The sequence below is a fragment of the Corylus avellana genome, chromosome 7 (assembly GCF_965113065.1).
Source record: "Corylus avellana chromosome 7, dhCorAvel1.hap1.2, whole genome shotgun sequence".
Classification (NCBI taxonomy): Eukaryota; Viridiplantae; Streptophyta; class Magnoliopsida; order Fagales; family Betulaceae; genus Corylus; species Corylus avellana.
The window spans coordinates 8,508,616-8,531,680 of record NC_142496.1 but is presented as its reverse complement, the minus strand read 5'-3'; the positions used below and the strand labels follow the sequence as shown (position 1 = coordinate 8,531,680).

Here is a 23,065-nt window from a genome sequence, read left to right as displayed (position 1 = left end):
AAAAGGAAAATTACTCTAACAAAAGGGGTTTTTAGTTGCTTTTATAATTACTTTCTCTATTATGATTATGTTTATTTTCTTTACTATGATTAAATTTATTTTAATTATTTTTCTTTTCCTATTAGGACTAGGTTTATTTCTCTTCTATAAATAGGCCAATTTATAATGTAAAACTTATTCATTGAATTATATTATCAAATTAAAGAATTTTTTCTCAAATACTCTGCGAAGTTTTATCTTTTCTAAACTTAGAAACTTGCTTTATCTTTTGGTAAGAACAAGCAGACGCTTCTGATTGTGATTACTTAGCCTTCCACTACTTTATACTGAACCTGGCCAATCAACACAACCGTGAGGATCCCCTTAACCCGTTTTACTTATCCTCCACTTTCAAATTTTTTTTTGGTAAGATTCTTCACCCATTTTCAGTTTCTTTCTCTTTCTGCAAATTCTTCCTAACCATTTTTAGCAAAACAACAAGAAGTCAAATTCTACAGTAAAACAAATTTCTTAATACTAAGCCTTCGTCGCGCAGAGGGAGATAGGTCTTTTAGCAAGATAAAAATTTCTCCCCTTCTTTAAATTTCGTTTTAGATTTATTTTCTATGTGTTTTCTCTTTCTGCCATGTCCGATTAAGAGGAATGTGTGGGTTTGGGTTTCGGTTCTAGTTGTTTTATTTTCTGTTGAGAATTTGTATTGGGTTACTCTTTGTGATTTTGGTTGTGATGGCCGATTAAGAGGAATTTTTTGGATGAGGCGATTTTGGGTGTTTGGTTGAAGGTGATTCTATTTGAAGTGTGATTTTAGTTTTGGAAGTATAATTTTTGATTGGGTGTATGGCCGAACAGGTGTTTGGTTTGAAAATTTTTGGTTGTGTTTTTTGGGTGATGATTTTTGGTGGCAATCCGGTTATGATTCCATTCCATATGGCCATTTTGAGTTAGCTTTGGCCGAATTTTGGTGGTGATTCTTGTTTAGATTGACTTCGCTTTCGAGGGACAAATTGTGGATGTGGGGTCTTAATATTAAGATATTTTTTTGATTAATTTGGGTTGATTCGTTGCTGTTTTGCTGTAAATGGTTATAAAGAATTTGCAGAAACAGAGTGTGGAAGTGGGTGGAGAAGGAAGAACAAGCAAAACACGGCGTTTAGAAAACTTCCGTTAATTCTTAATTCTCTTTAGAAGCTACGTCGTTTAAGTTGAAAATAAAGAAGTTTTAATCTGGACCGTAAATCAAAATAACAGCATATGGTGCGATTATTTTTCTACGGCATGGAAGCCAGGTTCAATTCCAATAGCGATAAAACTCAAAATCTTTACAAAATTTTTTTAAAAAGACTTTAAATGGAAATATAGGATCCTATTCCATGTGACTCCTAAATCCTAATATTAATATGGGAGGGCAAAAGTGTAATTTTACTTTTACCTGGAGAGAGATTCGGATCCTAATATTAATTAACAGATCTCAACTTTAATTCATTTATATTAAATGCATTACCCTTTATTACTTGGAAGGAAAAAGAGTGTCTGAAACAGTTAATGTCTTCTCTATCACTATTTATAGCTATCCTTAAATTCACTAACAAATTAACAATAGCTGTGGCCCAGATTCGTCTCTATCACCATTTAATTAAACCTGCAGCTGCAGACCAAGTGTTTGTATATAAACCAGCACCAAAGTTTAAAAGAGAGACTGAAACACAGAGATGGCAACTCCTACAAGGCGTTGCTTGATCTTGACAGCTCTAACCAGCATTCAAATCCTACTCTCGTGGGGTGGCATTTATCAGGCATCTGCATGGGAATGTCAGCCTATCGACGGTACATATATTTTGATTGGATGCTCCGCTAGCCTTGAGAAGGACAAGCCACAGGCTGCACCAACCCCATTGTGTTGCAAGGCGATCAGGTTCGCCGGCATGCATTGCGTCTGCAAGGCCATCAGAAAGGAAATAGAAGAACTTTATAGCATGGAGAAGCTGGTTTACGTTGCTGCCTATTGCGGCGATCCACTAGAGCCTGGAACACAGTGTGGAAGTAAGATCATCTCTTTCTCTTCTAAAGAAGATCTTTTCTTGAACCTATAACAATTCAAGTTTGTGTGAAAAATAAACTTGTCTTTCTAATATATATATATTTCATTAGATTTGTGAATTTTAATATTTACCATAAAATAAATTATCTTCATTTCATTAAAAATTGAGATATTTCCCAATCATGAAGATTAAAAAAGGTGGGTGTTCTGTCCGTTTGTCTTGTGTCTGCTCTTTGTTAGTTGGTCTGTCTTCTGGATTTGTAAGTGATCTTGGCTGCTGCTTCCATGAGTAACCAGTCAGCTGGTTCTTTGTATTTTCTTCCCATATCTATTAATATCCGACTAATTCACCTGAAATAAAAAAGAAAAGAAGAAGAGAAAACACTAGAGATACTTTCATTTTAATCTCGCCTCCTATATTTCATGACGTGACAGTGCATTAACCCCACAAAAATTTACTGTTGTGGTAGTATATATGGCTTGACATTGTCATGTTAGCAAAAAAAAAAAAAAATTTATCAAGCCTCTTCCACCGATGGCCGACCACAAGAGGGTGGTCGGCCTTCCCAACCAAATCTTTCGGGATGGTTGCACTACTCTCGGAGCTACGAGAGCTCTTAGTGTGCTTTTTAGTGGTCCAAACCACTATCACTTGGTGACTGGGGGTGACATCAATGAGGAGATGGGGGACAAATTTTTGTGTTTCACTTGGCAAAGAGTAGAGAGAAGGAAGTGAAATGAGAGTGCTTGTAGCATTAAATACTAAAAAAAAAAATATATTGGTCACGCCATGTTATATAACCATTTGTGCACTAAAAAATGGATATAATTACTTTTGATTATTATGAGCAAGATATTCATGAGTTTTCCACTTTGGTATAATATTCAAATATTCATATTTTTATCCAGTGTATAGTGATATTTTCATTCTATTCTATTACATATTAAGTAATAAATTATAATGTATTTATTCTTGCAGGTTATAAGGTCCCTCCAGGTCCTAATTAGGAAAATGCTGCAAAGTCCAAAGTCTAGAGTCCGGATCACTAAGCATGAACTCTATCATTGCTGATATGTGAACCATTATGATATATGTTTCTTAATTTTATTGGCAAAATATGTCCAAATAAAGGAGAAATATAATGGATTCAACATTAAACGAACAATTTGAATATGGGTGGCAATTCGTGTTTGTGTGTTGGATTTAGGTTGCGTGGAAGCATATGTATAAAATTGTATACATCAATCATAACTTAATCCATTAATTAAACGGATTAAACCTCTCAGCTCTAATTCACTATTTTTCGTGTTGGGTTCATATCGAATTCTCAATAGTGTAACAAATTACAAGCTCTAAATCAGAATTTGGTCGTGTATTTTGTTTTTTGTAATTGAAAAAAGGGAGGTCGAATAGACCAATTACGCATGTCCTACCTATGCATGACCATAGTAACATCTACCCGTTGGGAGCCTGTGGTGCCCTAAAACTTTAAAACCCAATCCCGACGATTAATGAAAAACAAATATCTTTGGTAACTATTTTTATAAAACCAACATCACTAGCAATGTTTTAAAAACCTTTGTTATTTCAAGAAAAACAAACCAGAAACATTATTTTTGCCTCTGGTCGAACGTTCAGAAGTGAACCACATAAACGTTCGATGTTAATCTTAGTGTGAACATTCGACCAGGGCCCACACCGAACATTCGACGACCAAATCAAAAACGAGTAGGTAATGACCAATGTTCGCTCTAAAACCCTAGAACCACTGTTCAATAGTACACCAAACGTTCGATGACAGTTTGAAAAGTAGTTTTAACTTATTTTCCACCTTTGTTAGCATGCATCACCCCTTCCTCTATAAATACCCTACCTTTCTGCCCCATTTCCATTACTTTCATATTTTCCACTAACCCAAAACCTAGAAAGAGAAATCTTAGAGACGAAATGAGGAGATTTGAGCTTTGCCCTGAGCTTTGACTTGCACTCCTTGAGGTAATCCCTTCTTATTAAAATGGTTTTCATGTTACAAGCAGATTTTTCATACTTTTTGCAAGTTTTACTGTACCATGATTAAGCTTGTGTTATAGTTTTCTCTTAAAAAGGTAAAAAGTTTTTAAATGGAAAAAATATAAAAAAGCCCCGCAAACTAACATCCGTTTGCGATAGAGCCCCACAATGTTCAAAAGGTACTAAAGTAGCCCATCAAACTACCAAAATGTATGAAAAAGACCACTTATTTTTTATATTCCTATAATACCCCTACTCTTTTAACAAATAAAATAATTGTAAAAAAAAAAACAAACAATTTTTTTTTTTTTTAAAAAAAAAAAAAAAAACCAATGGGCGAATAAATACAAAAAGAAAAAAAAAGAAAAGAAAAGGGTTTTTTGGAATAAATAAATATCTAGACATTGTAGTTGGCCTAAATTACAATTGCTTCAATTCATGTCGTATGAAAGTAAAATCAAAAGTTCTTTAGATTTTCAAAAAAAAAAAAAAAAAACAATTTAGTTCCTAGAGTCAACTTCTGTTAAAAAATTGTTTTTATTCATCCATTGGTTTTTTTAAAAAAAATTTTTTTAATTTTTTTTTTACAATTATTTTATTTGTTAAAAGAATAGGGGTATTATAGGAATATAAAAAAATAAGTGGCCTTTTTGATACATTTTGTTAGTTTGATGGGCTACTTTAATACTTTTTTAACATTGTGGGACTCTATCGTAAATGGCTCTTAGTTTGGTAGGTTTTTTAAAATTTATATATATATATATATATATATATATATATATATATATATATATATTCCCTTTTTAATTTCTTTAATCTGCTCCATCATTTGATGAACTTTGCATGATGATGTGCCTTAGTATGTTGTAAGGACCTATTAGAAGGCCTAGGATGAGATATGTTACGTGATGAGTTAAAAATTAGGAGCCTTGCATGAACCTTGGTATTCTGACCAACATTCCATGATCTTTGACTAAACGTTCAACCTCAAGTCTGAACATTCGATCATATGACAGAACGTTTGACCAGTAGCCAAGATGTGTGAAATTAGGGTTTTATGACCTACCAACTAGATGCTTCTTGATTAAGGGTTTATGTATAGTAGATTCAAGAACTATGTTTGTTATAGCAGAAATTCAAGAAGTCGGAGAATTTGACCGAGTATACGAGGTAAATAAAGACTTACGACTATTTTTCTTAATAGTGTGCGATATGTTAGTTTACTGAGCACACATTTATTATGAGCATAATTACCTTTTACAGAACTTGATAATTGTCTTAATAACTGATTAATGAGATGCATTGTATGACATGATACACCGGTACGTACGGTATAATAGTCATAGGCTTACTATATATACTTTATTTTATGGTCAAATTTGTGTGTGTCATATGGGCCTTGGATCAAATGGTTGTTTTGTGACCAAGTGCAGCCATTTTTGATTAACAAGTCACTACATGACGTGAATTATTAATAGCGCGGACCACCCGAGGTCGAACTTGGTCAGGTTTCTAGTTATAAATGGTAACGTATAGTCGGACACCGGTATTGTATTATAGGTCTCTCGGGACAACGCTAACCCTGCTATAAAGTGGTAATATCCGGGTAAACCATAAATAATAGTTATGACCCATTAAAGTATTAGTTTTCTGCATCAAAACTCATAAGCGTTTGTCATTGGGATTACACCTACATTTTATGTTGTAATAACAGAGGCAACACCTCATTTGCTTGCTACAAAAAAATTTATGTTTATCTAGCCTATAGCAAGAGCTCATATCATATGTAATGCCCCCAAAACTAGCCTTTGCCAACCTGGCAGGGTTATTGGCAATTATCCCAATTTAACCAACTGGTGGCTAAATGGAGAACCACCCCTCTAAACATTATCAGAGTTAATGCATAGGAATGTAAAATAAATCTGAGAAGTCTATAATTATTACAAGTACAAGTATAGTCCTCAAATTTAGAGACGTGGATCAACTAACAATAATATAGCAAACCTGAAAACAGCATGATGATCTTAAATTATAGTCTGTAGTGATAGTTGTACCATTCTTGGGTTCTAGAAACAAGCTCCCTATAAGAGTAATAACCGCATAAGCCTAACAACTTCGTAATTAAATCTCACAATTAGGTATGACATAAGCCCATTATTATTAAGTAGAAATAAACGTTCAGTTTTAGTAAACGTTGAGAGGAGGTGTTGTTTGCGTCAATATACCACAAAAAATATTGTTTGGTTGATAAAATGTGGTGTACTACCGGCGGCAATCGCCTAAATATTTTAATGCAGCAAACTAATGCTTTATAGGTAGTAACTATCATATATGGTCTAGTCAAGATATTACCCATTCTCAGCAGGGTTAGCGATGTCCTGAGTGACCTGTAATACAATGCTGGTGCCCCAACCATTGTACCCTGTCATCCATAACACTAGCAGCCCGACTGAGTCCGATCTCGGGTAGCCCATGCTACTAATGATCTACGTCCTGTAGTGACCGCCCATTAAAGCTACGCCGGTCATGAAACAACCATTAGAGGCTCATTTAACAACACACACATTTGACCATAAAATCAAGTCTATATACTAAGCTCATGGCCATTATACTGCACATACCGATGTACCATGTCATACAATGTATCTTATCAACTAGTTATTAAAACAGTTAACAAGTTATTATAAAATGTAGACATGCTCATATCATAAGTGAGGTCAGTCACTTGACATATCCCATATATTTAAGGAAAGCATTTATAAGTGTTTGCTTACCTTGCGCACTTGAGCGAATCCTCCGAAATCACAATTTCCTGCTATAATGAAATATGACATATCGTTATGCACAGTACTTAGAGAATTCGTTATAGGTATGGTACTGAGTTCCTTCTAACAAAAGGGTTACTAGACCCTAAAATTGTACATTTGGAGCCAAAGGACGGATGCCATGCTTCCTGGCCGAACGTTCGGCCTCGAGAGTATACGTTTGGCCAATGAGTTAGGTACACAGGCCAAAAGCTCCAAACTATGTTTTGCGACTTCTATCTAATCTGAGGGTTGATAAATCTCATTCTAGGATACCAAAAAAACTCATGCAAGGTACATATCATGCAACTCGACAAATCAAAGAGGTGTTTTAAAGTCTTTTGAAAACATTTATTGGTTTTGTAAGAAAACGGGTACAAGGCTTGTCATAGCATCTTCAAGACTTGTAACAATAGGAAAACAGTAACAACAAGCAGTAAAAGATAAAAGAGGGGTCAAGAAATCACTTTTGAAGATAGCAAATGCACCAAGCTCTCTCAATTATTTCTTCAAGCCTCTCCTCACAATAGGGTTAGGTTTTCTGAGGTTGAAGGTGGCTAAGCGTTGCATAGTAGGGCGTATATAGAGGGTGGAGGCGTGCTTGGGCCTGAAAAGTGGAGAATGGGTTAAAAATGCTTTTCAGAGTTGACAGGGAATGTTGAGGTACTATTACACGTTGGATAAAAGGGTTCAAGTGTACATTCTAAGATATTGCCTAATGGGTCAAGGACTGGTCCACAAACGTTCGGGTGGTCCCCTGGCGTACATTCTCACTAAAGGCCAAGTGTGTACATTTGTGTGGTTCCCCGGCGTACGTTTGGTTAGAAAGGGGTGGGGCCTAGGTTTTGTCTTAAAGGCTTCAGGACTTGGATTACATATATGGGCTTGGGTCCTTCTGTTTCTAAAAATATGCTTTACGAAAATAATTACACGTGTTCGTAGTGAGTTATTAACCTATTAAGGCAAGGATTTTTATCGGGGTATTACATCATACCCTATTATGAGATTTACTTACTAAATCTTAGACTTACGCAATGTTTGTGGCTTGTCAGGTTATCTCTTTTAAAAGGACTTCTAAGGAAGGAAGCCTAAAGACCATTGTATTTATATCAGGTTTGATTAGTAGCTCCCGGTCTGTGATTGATTAATGATAGTATATGCATGCCTAATGAATTATTTTAAATAACTTAAATTTGTCATTTTGTCCTTCCATTATAATTACTCTGGGTATTCTTGATAGGGGAAACCTTCAGACAGTTACCAGTTAATTGAATTGGAGGCATTGACAGTAACCCTACTAAAACGGTTAAGGTCAGTTTTGAGGGCATTACAGAGCCGCACATGAAGAGCCTAAGTGGTGTGAACCGCAAGCGCTCTCTCAAATTCTACTTGGACTATAGTCTAAGCTAGCACCACCATAACATCAATGAGAACTAAAGTTTAGCTCCTTATCAACAAGTGTACAGTTTTAGCTCTTAGGTGTTATGTCGGACCCGGGACATAAAGACACGGCCTTGTCCCGCGCACATACATGAAGATCCTGCCTCGAGCCATACCGAACAAGAAATAAAAATTTGACAAGTTCGCCAACGGCAATTTGATAGAACCTAAGCCACAAGCATTGGGGCCGGGGGGGGGGGGGGGGGGGTAAGACCTATGCCACATACTAGGAACCCCAACAATCGTGGTCCCAACAAGCACTTGACGGCTGACACTTCACCTTCGGTATTAGGCACAAGGGTAACTTCATCATGAGTACACAGAAGATTACCGATGCCCGACTAGTTGTACAATTCAGCCATAGAAATCGGGAGTAACTGTTGTGGAGAAAATCCACAATGGGTTTCACCCAAACAATCTTACTTAGATAAAATACAACTACATAGAATTCTACAATGATTAAGCTACTCCAGATTTTAGGAGATTATCTCTCCACTACTTCCTAAATGTGGAGAGATCATTATCTTTCAAACACCTTACACTATCTCTCAACCATGAGATGAACGTGGAACAACAAAAAGGAGTTACCTAAACCTTATGAAGAGGATGCAACACATCAAGTAAAGGAGTTGATACATCTTCCCAAAATTTATGCTCATTACTCTATTCTCACTCTGGACAAACATGCTAACTTAAGCATCAGAGTATCCCAGCCAAGGTCGGGGACCTTTTGACTCTCTTATTATTTTGCGCCAGTCAGGCAGTACCAAAAACTGCTCTAACAAGTGTAGTCCTTATTTTGTATATCCTGCAGAGCTTCCAACACTTCCACTGTAGATGGTCTCATGTCTCTAACATATTGCAGACACTAAAATGCCAACTTTACCACGGCAGTAATCATTCTCCGCACCTTGTAGTCAGATTGAAATCCAAGGGACTCATTTACAAGCTCGTCCAATGTGTGGTTTTGAATCTGGTTGATAGCCATGTTGGACAAATTTATTTCCTGTCGATGCCTTGTGCTGTCAATAGCAGACATGGATGATATAAGCCCGATAAAGACTAACTCGAAGCTAAAGACATCACTCTTTCTTGTAAGTTGGTAGCATTCGTAATACTCTGGATCGATATAACCAGGAGTCCCTTGTGGAAAAAGGCAAAAGAGTCCAAAACCAGTGACTTTCACACAAAAATTGTAGTCAAGAAGAATATTGTTTGTGTTCACATCATGGTGGATAATATCGGAAGCATGGAGAGATGTCAAAGCACTTGCGGCCTCTAAGGCAATCTTCATTCGAGTTGGCCATTGAAGTGCACCAGATCTTGCGTATTCACCATGAAGATGATCAGCAACAGTTCCATTCAGAGGTGGCTAGAGGTGCCGCTCGGTCACCAGCATAGGCTAAGGTGGTCGTTGGGACACACCATGGCTCCCAAGCCACCCCCAAAAGGGTGGCTGCCCAACTGGCAGACCGAACTTTTTTAAGATGTCTATATAGCATGTACCATGATTATTGTGGCCCACAAACTAGTAGAACCAAATTCCATAAAACCCAGAAGGGCCAAATAGGCCACTAATATGATGGGTCCAAATATGAGTCAATCGAGATCCAAAAATATGGTCTAGTTAACCAATTAAACCATAAGACTTCGGTAGTCAGTCAACTGCAATTTTATTTTTGACCATCAATCGGTGCTAAGGGAGTAATTCTTAATACTAATCTTACATCCCATTCCCATACTACTAGTTTGATGTGGCAATGCTCATCAAGTCGTGATTTTTTCCTTTTTTAATGAAGACTGATCAAATGGTTGATGGACATCTCCACAATAGCTTAGTGGTATGAAAGTGGGATAAGAGATGGGTATGTACCATTACTCGGTTCTAGGGTTATAAATAAACCACATTGTATATTAAATGACTCGAGCTTACAAGCTAAACTCATATAAACTCGTATAACAACAGATATTATGACATAGTCTAGGCAATAAAATTTAGTTGTCTTTAATAGTAATGCGCATTGACTAGCAAATAATTGATACAATTCTTGAAGATCTTCGGTTATTAACCAACATTAAGGTTTCCCTTTAAAGAAAAGATGCATTTACAGTTCTTTAAAAAAAAAAAAAAGGATTGTAGTACATTAAAGAATCATAGGTGATGACTCCTTGCATTGTAGTCAAACGATCTACTAGTGATCATGTTGGGGAAGACACAAAAGGTTTGGGTGGGATTTGTAAGGAATCAAGGCTTCCTTTCAACATATCCACAACTCTACTCATCGGTGGTCGGTTTGAGGGGTCAATTTGTATGCACCACAAACTCACTATTATCATCTTCCTTGCACTTTCATGATGCTCTTCATTCATAAGGCCATGTAATCCTAGTTCTTCATCTAATTCAAGACGCTTGTAAATCCAATGTGGAAAAAATAATTCCCTAGTACGATCAACCTCGGTATCAATATTCTTTCTTCCCCCAACCATTTCTAAAACCATCATTCCATAGCTATAAACATCTGACTTGTGAGAGACCTTTCCAATATTTCTACAAGTTAGTTCTGGAGCTGCATATCCTATAGTTCCTCTTGCATCCAACATGGATATGATACTCACTTCTTTAGGGCATATTTTTGCAAGGCCAAAATCAGAAATTTTTGGACAAAAGTTCTCATCCAAAAGAATGTTATGAGGTTTTATGTCGAAATGCAAGATTCTTGTATTGCAACCTCTATGTAAGTACTCTAGTCCACGAGCAATGCCAAGTGCAATCTTATATATAGTCTCCCATTCTAAGGGACAATCAGCCTTGGAGCGATTTTCTTTGTATATAAACTTCTCGAGAGATCCGTTAGGCATAAACTCGTAGATGAGAGCTCTTTTAGAACCCTCAAAGCAAAAGCCGATAAGAGTGACTATGTTGACATGAGAGGTCCTACTAATGCTTGCAACCTCATTAATGAATTCATCTCCATTACTTCTTGATTCTTTCAAAAGCTTCACAGCCACAAGACAACCATCTTGTAACTTCCCCTTATGAACACCACCAAAGCCCCCTTCGCCTAATTTATCTCTAAAGAAGTTGGTCATTTTCTTGATATCAGAGTAACTGTATCTTTTAATGGGAAGAGGTCCATTGTTCCTCAGAAAGGCCTCGACACTCTTATGGGTTTGACTTTCCTTTTTCCAAAAATAAATAATTTTATTGGACAAGAACTTTCTCTTGAAGTAGCATAATGTAACCATCAGAACTCCAATTCCAGCAAATAAAGTGACTGTAATCAAAGAAAAAAAAGTTATGAAATTATTTGGTACATAAACGAAGGTAATTTAAACAAGCTATTGAGGGGTTTCTAAACCTTAATAAAATTGCATTTTATTGACGTTGCACCAAACTAAAAATGAATAAGAAAATGAGAAGGATTACCTAGCATCCAATACCCTAAGCAAAATAAAATCTAAAAAAACTAAACCAGCAATGAGATTCCCAAATATCCTAATAAGAACAGCTAGAATTTCCATAAGAAGATGCCATTTGTTTGATTAGAAATAAAAAGGAATACCGAAAATTCAAGCAATTGAAGTTGAAGCAGCTACTTTTGAAGTAAAATAAAGAAAAATAATGACTCGAGTGGGAGAGTCAAATTCGAAAAGAGGATTCCTTACTTTTTCTCTCATTCAAAACCATGCATGAGACTTTCATCTCGCACAAAACCTAAGTTATAAAAGAAAGATAATGAAAATTCTTATATCTAAAGCATCTTTTGTATATCTTGTTATATTCTCCTCATATTAGATCAATTATCATATAATTATCCTCTTATGTCATTAACATCAAGTTCATGTATTGTTTTAATTGCATTTATAAGTTCATTAAAACATCATTTTTCTTGATGTGTCATCTTGTACATCACAAACTTAGAACCAAATTGGGAAGATGAATTGCCAACATTTAGTTGGTGAACTATTAATGTGTTTATGGGTGCAAAATTCCATATCGGTTTCTTACTATGTGAAATTGAGCTTTATAGGTGATTCTAAGAAATTCTAATTGTAACCTCACTAGTCATTTTAGAGTGATAACGCAAATGTAATTATCGCTTTTCTTTGGTTGTTTTAAATACTGTCTGGACACAAATTTATTTCAAACCGAGCTGTAGGAAACCCAACCTTTGAAAAATGAGATGTGTCCTTTAAGAATGTGCTATTAAAAAAATATGTGCTTCTTGCTTGCAAAGGGACACGTCACATTTTTAGAAGTTGGGTTTTAAGAATTCCTACAACCTAGTTTGTAGAAAATTAATAGTTGCATTCTTAATTTCATATATGAATATCTGTGTTAGTTTATTTTGTATGTTATGTTCACGATAATGAACAAGAATTTCATTGTGGTGAAGATGTTTAACCACCGAGTAATGCTTCATATTTGACTCCCCTACTACTCTAATTCAAGGGTAATACACATCAGCTTTTGGATAAACTTTTATTAAAAAAGGCCAAAAGAAAAAATCAAAGGATAATCGGCACTGCCACATCAACCAAGTGAGATGAGAGTTGAGTATTTAGAATTACTATAAATCACCACTTATCTCAAAAGCTTATGTTGCTAGGAAATAATTAATTTATATTATGAAACTCCCCTCCCCATCAATTTGTGAGGCCCAACACATGAAATATTTAATTGAAATGAGAGTTAAATGACAGAGAATCTTTGGTTTGATACCATCTTAGATCACCGCGTATCCCAAAGAGAAATGCTACATTTCTCAAAATTTTCTCCCCAAATGATGTATCACAATCCTATATAATCTATTATTTTGGGAAATATATCATCATTTCATGGGATTGTGACACATCATTTAGAGAAAGCTTTTGGAAAGTATAGCATTCCTCTATCCTAAAATGTTAAGCTGATAGAAAATTGTTAATTTAATCATTTAATTTATATTCTAACAAAGATAGACCTCCTCCTACCAAAATACTTCTTGTAGGTTGTTCAAGCAAGCAATATCTCAATGTTAATATCAATAAGAAATTAGATTGAAGAAGTATCTTACCTAATACTATTATTAGTACTTTGAAGCTGCGACTCCCTGCATCTGAAGTGGTAAAGAATATTAGTTTTAGTTGAAATAATAAAACATTTAAGTGACAGATGAACAAACCCAAATTTAAGAAGCAAAACACTAAATTTCATTCATTTTAACCATTCTTGGTAATGGAGTCACCTTTTTGTATTCAAGTGATAGTTTGACATAAGATGAAAAAAAGAAAAAAAAAAAATTATACTCATGACTATATTAAAGGGTGATCATAAATAGTAAAGTGTTGGCAACAAAATTCAAAAGTCAACTTGTTAAAAAGAAAAGAAAAAAAAAAAGAAAAAAATTAAAGTCCTAATTTCCCAAATATTATATAGGAAAAAATCATATTTAATTTAGTCCCTAAGTTTTTATCTAATTTGAATTTAGTGCTTGGGTTTTCAATTTCAAGAAGAAGGTCCTCCAGTTTTGCCCAAGTTTTAAATTGGTCCCTCTATCACTTGAGTGTCAAAATTAATGATTTTTTATTTTTTATTTTTATTTTATTTTATTATCAAATGTGTTTCATTTAACACGTCAATGTCTATCGCAGTGTGTTAACGTTTTTTCTTCTAACACTACAAATCTAGAAGATTAGGATTATGAAGAAGATGGTCTTTTGTTTTGTTTTTGTTTTTGTTTTTTTTTTTTTTTTTTTTTTTTCTATAAATGACTGGGCGCTTAATGACATGACATAGATATTAGGTGGGGACACATATTTCCTCCAAAGTAGTTTGGAAGAAATTTCCTTCAACCTATTCTAATAAGTTCATTGTGATTTTCTAATGCATTGCTTGTTATGTTTTAGATGCCCATCAAGGTTCATTAGTTGGATTAATGAGTTCATTAGTTGGTTCATATGTTCGCTTTGGTCTAGTTTGTGACTTAGGCCACCAATTCAACTCAATCCATAGGGCCTTCAGATCAATCCGAACTATTTCACTACCCGGTTCGAAACTAGTCAACCCGGTCCATGGGTCAACACAAGCCAGCCAGGCCCATTCCTTTATGGTCCAATCCATCACGCTTGCCAAAAATAACCTCCACCGGCCGGCTACTATCCAAACAGTTGTCAGCCGCCCTTCGCCTTTCTCTGGCAAAGCTTTACCAACCTTCCACCGTCGCTACCTTTCCATTTTCAGCAACCCTCTGACATTCTAGCCACCGCTTCCAGCATGTTAAAGATTAAGTGATTAAATTTATCTATTTCTATTAACTTAATCTTTTAGAACAAGTGGTGTTTTAACATGGTATCAGAGCCAAAGGTCCTGTAATCGAACCTTGACTCCGTTATTTACACTCTATTTAATTAAATATTTTACGTTTTGGACCTCATCTATTAATAGAGAATTTGAGCCCACACATAAGGGGGAGTGTTAAAGATTAAGGGTGGGCAGATTAATTGTTTACTGCCTACCAACTGCGACTGAACCAACATGAACCGCCTACCAATTGCGACTAAACCAACATTAACCGCCTACCACTAGAAGTCGGTTGGTAATCGGTTAAGGATTTTTATACGGACATTGGTTCGGTTTTGTTAATCGGTATAAATAATTTTTGTCGGTTAAACGAATTAACCGATAATAAATATTTTTTTAGTAGAATGATGATTACGAGGGCATTAGCTAGATTTTTTTATTAGAACATATTAGTTGGTGGATTCTAGGACCAATTTATTAGAACATATGTATGGTGGACTCTTATTGTGTTAATTAATGGGCCCATACAAAATTTGTTTGGTTTGATAAGTTATTTTAGCCCAAACCAATCAATTTTTGGCCCAATTAAAAAAGCCCACGGTTAACTAATTAACTGAACCGATTTTAACTGAAATTTTTATTTCACCGAAACTTTCAAAATAAATCCATATCAAAATGTAATTGGTGAATTAACTGATTTAACCGACAATTTCAGTTAACTAAACTATAAATGGCTCTATCCAACCGAACTGAACTGATACCCACTCCTAAGATTAAGTGATTAAATTTACCTACTCCTATTAGCTTAAGCTTCTAGCAAGCTACTCTAGTGGCCCTCCAACGACATCCTCCAGCAGCGGATCGACCACCGCCTCCGACAATCACTAGCCATTGTCTCTAACAACCGTTTGACCACCTTATCAGTAGCTTCCTTCATCTAGCATCCTCCGACAAGTCGAGCTCACTTGCCTAACATAGCTCGCATCACACTCGATCACTTCCCTCAAGCTCATGGAACCAGATCATGATCAGCTTCATTAATGGTTTAGCACTCATGCACATATTTTAGTGTTGTCCGCACTAGATCTAGTTCAACCAAAAGAAAAAAAAGAAAAAAAAAAAAAAAAAAAAAAAGAGGAGATTGGCTTGAACATTCCTATCGTTTTCCACTATTTTGACTGTTGACAAGTTATGGTGTTGACCGGCCAATTGAACTTTTCAAACTTAAGGGTAAGGAAGAGGAGCAGTAATTCTAAACTAGCCTCATTAGTTCGTGGAAATTTAGTTTGGAAAATAGCAAACAGTTCAACTGAAAAGATAAAATCAGATTGCAGCTGTCACGCAATTCTCCTGTACGTGATTTCTTTGTTAAGTTCTATTCATATGAGCATTAGGAAAAAAAAAAAAAAAACAATCCAACTAAGAAAGTGAGAAGAGAACAGAGCACACATACCCTGTTTTGGACATGTAAAGGTTTGCACTTGATCACGGCAAAAGCAGACAAACGCCCGCGTGGAGTTAGAACCGCATACCCCACCAGTTTCCTTACACCCCCTACAGAGATTATCGAATCTATTGTTGTATTCCACCTCAAAACCTTTATCCATTGCTTGTTGAATTGCCGGGGCTCCACCCTGAGGGTCTTCAAGAAGAGCACTAGCGCTACTCCGGAGAATCGGAACATTGATACTGCTGTCGCAATCCCTTACAAGTTGTTCATGTAATTGGACGCTCGAGGGGGGGGATTCGTCTAACAAGTAATAAGAAATATTAATTTTCCCATCACTGACTCCTTGGCTGCAATTAAATCTATTTGGGATGTCTTGAAGAACAGGGCAGCCGTATAATATAGTTATGTTCTGAACGTTCGAACGGTAATCAAACAAAGTTAAATTCAAAGTGGTATTTCGGAGCTTTGGAGCACAAGGGCCATCCCACAGGTCCGACCTTGCAATGGTAAAGCTTCGAGAAGATGTGTTGATGTTTAGCACGCGGAAGTCCAGTGCTTCAAATCCCAGAACTGGATATTCGTTGTTGACGCACCTGAGCTCGTGGCCTTCATCACCGCAATAATCAGGTCGGGTACCTCCCCAGAAAGGGAACGGAATGTTGACGCCTCCACAGGCATAGTTACGGTTGCAGACCACAAAAGGATCATCTTCGTTGCAGTAAGATGGTGGTAGTATTGTAAAGAAGGAGAGGCATAGGATGACGATGAGGATGGAAGAAAGAGAGAGATTGAAATCCATTGTTTCAAAAATCACTCAGAAAATTAAAGAATGATGAGGTGAGAGATGGGTTCGGAGGTAGTCTTGCATAAGCATAATGTTGACTGGTGATAGATGGGCGGGTTTAGTCACACAAACTATTAACAGGTTGAATATTTGTTTGAACTTTGACGGAGAAAGGTATGGCTGTTAGAATTCTCGCATCAGACTTCGTAAATAAATTTGTACCAGTCTCCGCTCATTTATTAAAGGATACAAATTTTCTACTCAGTAGATTGTAAGAATTTCTTTAATTCAGTTTCTAAAATGTTATGCGTTTTTAGAGATATGAAAAGCACATGTTAGAATAAATGTGGGTTTTATATGTACGTTACACATAACACTTATAAAAAACTGAATTAAACAACAATTTATAAAATAAATTCTGTCATTTATTAAATGAAGTTAGTCCGAGTCAAGTCTAAAAAAATTAATTTACCCTCAAAAGACAACATCAGTTGTGAGAGAAGATCTCTAAATGATAGCTCAATCGATTAAAGACCATTCATAAAATAAAAATTACTAGTTCAAATCTATCCCCTACCTTTATTTTTTTTCTCTTTATGCTGACATATAAAAAAAAAAAAAATAGTCGTACTGCGGAGGAGAATCTTCAAAAGTCTCGGGGCAAATCTTGTGGTTGGTTACTGAGAAGGATCCATTTGACAAGTCAAGTCTAGGCATGTCCAAAGGAGATGGAAAAATCAAAGATCAGGAAGAGTTTTTCCTCACAAAGTTACAAAATATTAAAAGGCAAGTTCCTACTCCTTAATTGAGAGAAGACTCCCTCAAACTTGTCCTTCAAGAAAATGAGAAAAATGGAAGAAAGTTTATGGAAACAAAAATCTAGAGATTATTTGCATAACAATTCAAAAAAAGTACTAGCCACATATACGTTATTACTATATTAAAAATGATATCAAATCCACATAATAATATGTGGTACTGGAACACTACATGATATGGTTCTGACAAGGACGTCAGAGGTTTAAGGAGAGAGTTTGTAACAGTTCAGTCCCGCATTGGTAAGATGATGAGAAGTATCACACATAAAGTGTGTAGTTTATAAAGATAGTTATTAGTACTAAGTTCCACATTACTTATTTACTAGGTGAAACTGAGTTTTATAAATAATTTTAAAAGAGCTCCAAATTAACTAGTCTTTTGGATTGACAGCACAAATGTGACTAGCGTTTTTTTGTGAGTAGTTACTTGACTTCTAAATAACCACCTAAATACAAAGAGGAGGCAAAATTCCATTAATTTTATAAAAAATGAAGAGGGGCCCTAAATTTGGGCCACAATGAAATTGGTAATTATTTTATGGTAAATGCTTCATTTTCTGTCCTGGTCTTTCTTCCCATCTTTCGACTTTTCAAAATTACCATTTATTTCGAAATTTAGCTATTTTTTCTCACCACAGAGAATCTGGAAGGTTTGATCCCCAAGTTGATTTACTTACTCTTGGCCGTTTCCGCCTATTGAATTAGTAGGCTTGTTAAGCCTATTCCAACCAAGTGGCTTAGCTCTTGAAACTTCATCTCGTGCAACATATCTCGTTGGGACGCCCACCAAATGACCAGTCCTATTTCTCAGCATTGTTCAATTTTCTGATTTCAAATCTAAGTACCAACTTAAACTTAATAAATAAATAAATAAAATTAAGACTTACACCGGACTTAGTTTTGACACCAAATTAACCTATATAAAACCTGTTGTGCACAAAATTAAAATACAGGATCCAAAAGAAGTAGAAAAGAGCAGAATAGAAGATAGATCAATCACACAAGACACTGAGATTTAAATGGTTCAGCTTAAAAGTCTATATCCACTCGCAAAGACGACCGGAAGGAAATTTACTATCAAAAGATAGAGTACAAAGATAACCGGAAGAAAAACACTCAAAACCTAAAGCTCCAATATACTCTAATCTCACTCTCACATAAAAGAGAAAAAAATAAAATAAAAAAAATTGACAAAGAAAACTCTCTTCTTCTCTAAGTGCCATAAGGTACAACAAAGTGAGAAAACCCTAACACTGATTTTCAGTGAGAGCTAATGATAATACTACTAATATAATAATGGTAATAAAAAAACATTGAATTAGAAATATTAGGTAGGATTCTTGGTGTTATTTTGAGTATGATTCTGGAACATCAATTATGTGTTTATTGCAAATTCTAAAAAATTAATTATTGACAATATGCCACTGAGTGCTAAATCATCAATTATATTAAACATGATTAAAATATTTTTATTCAAATGAGGTAAAATGGAAAGTCAAGATTTGAGATCACTGCTATAGTATCATGATATATTACTACTTATCCATATCTAAAAAGTTTAAACTGATAAAAAATAATATATTTAATTATTTAATTAATGTTCCAATAAAGTTAAATTGTGTACAAGTTTTTGTTCTTCTTCTATCATAAATAGACCATGAGATACTGAAAAATTAAAATTAAAATAAAGAAGAAGATATGCTATGTTCCAAGCAAAGTCTTCATTGTAACTTCAATATCCTATGCATTCTTATCAATTCACAAAGCAGCAAACCTTACACTTTGCCTGTAATTTTTCGCCACTTTGTATTGAGTTCCTATAGTTAAGCTAAGCTTCAATATTCACTGTAAATTCATGAGGAAGGATACGACAGAAGATATTATGGCATAGTTTAGGAAAGTTTCAATTTTATAACAAGCTAAAGTTTGGTGTTCGAATTAACAAGCTAATAATTGATACAATTCATGAAAATTCTCGGTTATTATCTAGCACTAAGATTTCTCTTTCAACATTTAAGAATGATCCATGAATGATGATTCCATTGTAGTTGATTGATATGCGGGTGACCTTGGCGGGGAAGACAAGAACGGCTTGGGTGGGATATGTAAGGAATCGAGGCTTCCTTTCAACATATTCACGACTTCACTCATTGGTGGTCGGTTTAAAGGGTCAGTCTGTATACACCACAAACTCACTATTATCAATTTCCTTGCAATTTCTTTGTCATCTTCCTTCATAAGGCCCTCCAATCCCAGTTCTTCATCTAGTTCAAGACGCTTGTAAATCCAATGTGGAAAATATAATTCACTAGTATGATCAACCCCAATATCAATATTCTTTCTCCCCCCAACCATTTCTAAAACCATCATTCCATAGCTATAAACATCTGACTTGTGAGAGACCCTCCCAATATTTCTACAAATAAGTTCTGGTGCTACATATCCTGCGGTTCCTCTTGCACCCAACATGGATATGATACTCTCTTCTTTAGCGCATATTTTTGCAAGGCCAAAATCATAAATTTTTGGACAGAAATTCTCATCTAAAAGAATGTTGTGAGGTTTTATGTCAAAATGCAAGATTCGTGTGTTGCAACCTTTATGTAAGTAATCTAGTCCATGAGCAATGCCAAGTGCAATCTTGTATGTAGTTTTCCATTCTAATCAACAATCAGCCTTGGAGGAATTTTTTTTGTATATGAATTTCTCAAGTGATTCATTAGGCATAAACTCATAGATAAGAGCTCTTTTAGGACCCTCAAAACAAAAGCCCATAAGAGTGACAATGTTGACATGAGACGTCCTACTAATGCTTGCAACGTCGTTAATGAATTCCTCTCCATTACCTTTGGATTCTTTCAAAACCTTCACTGCCACAAGAGAACCATCTTGTAGCTTTCCCTTGTAGACACCACCAAAGCCCCCTTCGCCTAATTTATCTTTGAAGAAGTTGGCCATTTTCTTGATATTTGAATAACTGAATCTTCTAATAGCAAGAGGTCCATTGTTCCTTAAAAAGGCCTCGACACTCTTGTGGTTTTGACTTTCCTTCTTCCAAAAACAAATAATTTTTCTTGATGAGAGCTTTCTCTTGAAGCAGCATATTGTAACCATCAAAACTCCAATTCCAGCCGATAAAGCAACTATAATCAAATAGTAGAAAATTATGAAATTAAATGGTGCATAAACTAAAGTAATTTTAGGAAGCTCTAATTTTAAGTTGACTAGTCATTTTCGAGTGATATGCAAATATAGCTAGTACTTTCTCTAAGTCATCACAAGTCTACTTCTAAAAATTTTAAATATCACAATATTAGAGTTATTTGTGTTAGGAAATTAATCCTATTTCCCAAGACCCGTGAGATGCTAAAAATAAGAAGAATGCGGAATAACAAAGATTAGGCAATCAAATCACACACGACACAAAGATTTAAGTGGTTCGGCTTAACAAGCCTACATCCACTGGCGGAGACGACCCGGAGAAAATTCACTATCAAAAGATGGAGTACAAAAGTAGTAGAGAGAAAATCACTCAGATCCCAAAGCCCCAATACACCCAAATCTCACTATCACACAAGAAAGATTATTCCCAAAATAGAATACAAAAGATAGATGTACAAACTCTTCTTTTGCTGGAACGGATGGCGGCTGATCTCTATTTTCTTCTCTCACTCTGCAACACCCTTTTTCTTCTAATCACTTGTTTTTAGCTCCTCCAAAAACCACCAAGAAGAAAACACCCTTGCTGCCCTTGTACCTCCTCTCAAATTCTCTCTTTTTTCTCCTCACTTTGGTGCTTCACGTTTTTGGCACACACACAAATTTACCTTGTGCTTTGTTCCTTATATAGAAGCTTTAACTCTCCTTTTACATGTTGGTTTAGGACTTCTACTATAAGTCAAACAAGGAGTCCAATTACACATAGGAGAAGGACTCCAAAACCCACATGTAAAGGAGCAAACCGGTTGAACCAAAAAACCTCTCCTACTTGAAGAAGGAGACAAATCATTGGGTCCAACCATGACTTTTAATTCAAGTCATACTTAACAATCTCCACCTTGACTTGAATCCCATCAAGTCTACCAAAACGTGTCTCGTCCGATTGTCTCCGCCTCAGCCCCTAAGGGCAATCACACTCTTCAAGTGTCCCTCAAGTCCAAGCGCCTCTTGAACTTGAGCATAGGACCTGATTTAGACATAACACTATGCCTCCCTATCTGTCCCGTCGACCGTACAGCTTTATCTGATGACTCTTTCTTCTTGTAGACCCATCTGCACCATTTAGCCTTCTTTCCCTTGGGTAATTCTACCGATTCCCAAGCTTTACCATTTCGTAGTGACTCCACCTCTTTCGGCGTACCATTCTGAACAGACGATGAATCTCCACTACAAGCTGTTAGAGCAAAAGAAACTGTATCCTCAAAGCCATACCTCTTTGTTGCTTTTCGATCAAATTTCTCTTTGCCTCTTGCTAAAGAATAAGACTCTTCCTTGTGCTGTAAGTCTCTTGAAGATTCTCTGCCATCATATTCATCCGTGAGTGAACACTGTTCATTAAGCTCCACCTCCACGAATTGTTTCTCTTTCTGCACTGTACTTTCAGAAAGATCATCTAAGTTAACAAACTCAGACTTCTTTGGTTCCCGCTCTGTAACATCAGGTTCTGCACTTGACCTATCCTTATACATAGCACACTCATTAAAAGTCACATTCCGACTTCTAATGATCTTCCGATTTTGATCATCCCAAAATCGATAACCAAAGGCCTCATCTCCATATCCAATGAAGAAACACTTACTAGATTTACCATCTAGTTTACTCATAGCATCAGACTCAACATGGACATACGAAGCACAACCAAAAACTTTCAGATGTGAAAGATTTACCTCTTTTCCACTCCAGACTTCTTCCGGTAGTCTATGGCTTAGGGGAACGGAAGACCCCCTATTTATCAGGTATGCAGCAGTGCTCACTGCATCAGCCCAGAAAGTCTTTGGTAATCCAGCATGCAATCTCATACTCCTAGCACGCTCATTGAGAGTTCTGTTCATGCACTTAGCCACGCCATTCTGCTGCGGCATTCCCGGGATAGTTTTCTCCATTCTAATCCCATTCACTGCGCAAAACTGTTTAAACCCCCTGTCTTCGTATTCTCCTCCATTGTCTGATCTCAAACGCTTGAGCTTCAAGCCCGTTTCAATTTCAACCATGGCCTTCCATTTCTTAAAAGTCTCAAATACATCAGATTTACTTTTCAAGAAATAAACCCATACCTTCCTGCTTGAGTCATCAATAAATGTGATGTAATACCGCGAACCTCCAAGAGATGCCACTGGTGCGGGACCCCACAAATCCGTGTGTACCAGCTCCAGCTTTCCAAGCTTAGGTGCTTTGTCAACTTCCGCGAAACTCACCTTCTTCTGCTTCCCTAGGATGC

General features: G+C 36.0%; 3 protein-coding genes and 1 pseudogene across 4 annotated transcripts; 1 reads left to right on the top strand and 3 right to left on the bottom strand.

Moving 5' to 3' along the window:
- The first annotated feature begins 1,612 nt into the window (after positions 1-1,612).
- LOC132183601 (uncharacterized) lies at positions 1,613-3,239 on the top strand. The gene is made up of 2 exons (XM_059596956.2): positions 1,613-2,040; positions 3,018-3,239. The coding sequence occupies exons 1-2, from the start codon at positions 1,710-1,712 to the stop codon at positions 3,044-3,046; spliced, it is 360 nt and encodes a 119-aa protein (XP_059452939.2). The 5' UTR covers positions 1,613-1,709; the 3' UTR covers positions 3,047-3,239.
- Positions 3,240-10,492: 7,253 nt separating this feature from the next.
- Positions 10,493-16,825, bottom strand: LOC132185299 (LEAF RUST 10 DISEASE-RESISTANCE LOCUS RECEPTOR-LIKE PROTEIN KINASE-like 2.1). Of its 2 annotated transcripts, none has more exons than XM_088518219.1 (4): positions 16,026-16,825; positions 15,196-15,227; positions 13,351-13,356; positions 10,493-11,568 (listed from the first exon to the last, which is right to left on the bottom strand). In XM_088518219.1, exons 1-4 carry the CDS (start codon positions 16,823-16,825, stop codon positions 10,493-10,495), a joined length of 1,914 nt encoding a protein of 637 aa, XP_088374345.1. The 2 variants fall into 2 exon arrangements, with proteins under 2 accessions (XP_088374345.1, XP_088374346.1); XM_088518220.1 differs by lacking the exon at positions 15,196-15,227 and adding an exon at positions 14,478-14,502 and having other exon boundaries at positions 13,351-13,376; positions 16,042-16,825.
- A 2,735-nt stretch (positions 16,826-19,560) lies between these two features.
- Positions 19,561-20,292, bottom strand: LOC148584436 (rust resistance kinase Lr10 pseudogene; annotated as a pseudogene).
- Positions 20,293-22,709, bottom strand: LOC148584435 (receptor-like kinase). Its single transcript, XM_088518444.1, has 3 exons — positions 22,649-22,709; positions 21,956-22,021; positions 20,293-20,771 (listed from the first exon to the last, which is right to left on the bottom strand). Exons 1-3 carry the CDS (start codon positions 22,707-22,709, stop codon positions 20,293-20,295), a joined length of 606 nt encoding a protein of 201 aa, XP_088374570.1.
- Positions 22,710-23,065: the final 356 nt, after the last annotated feature.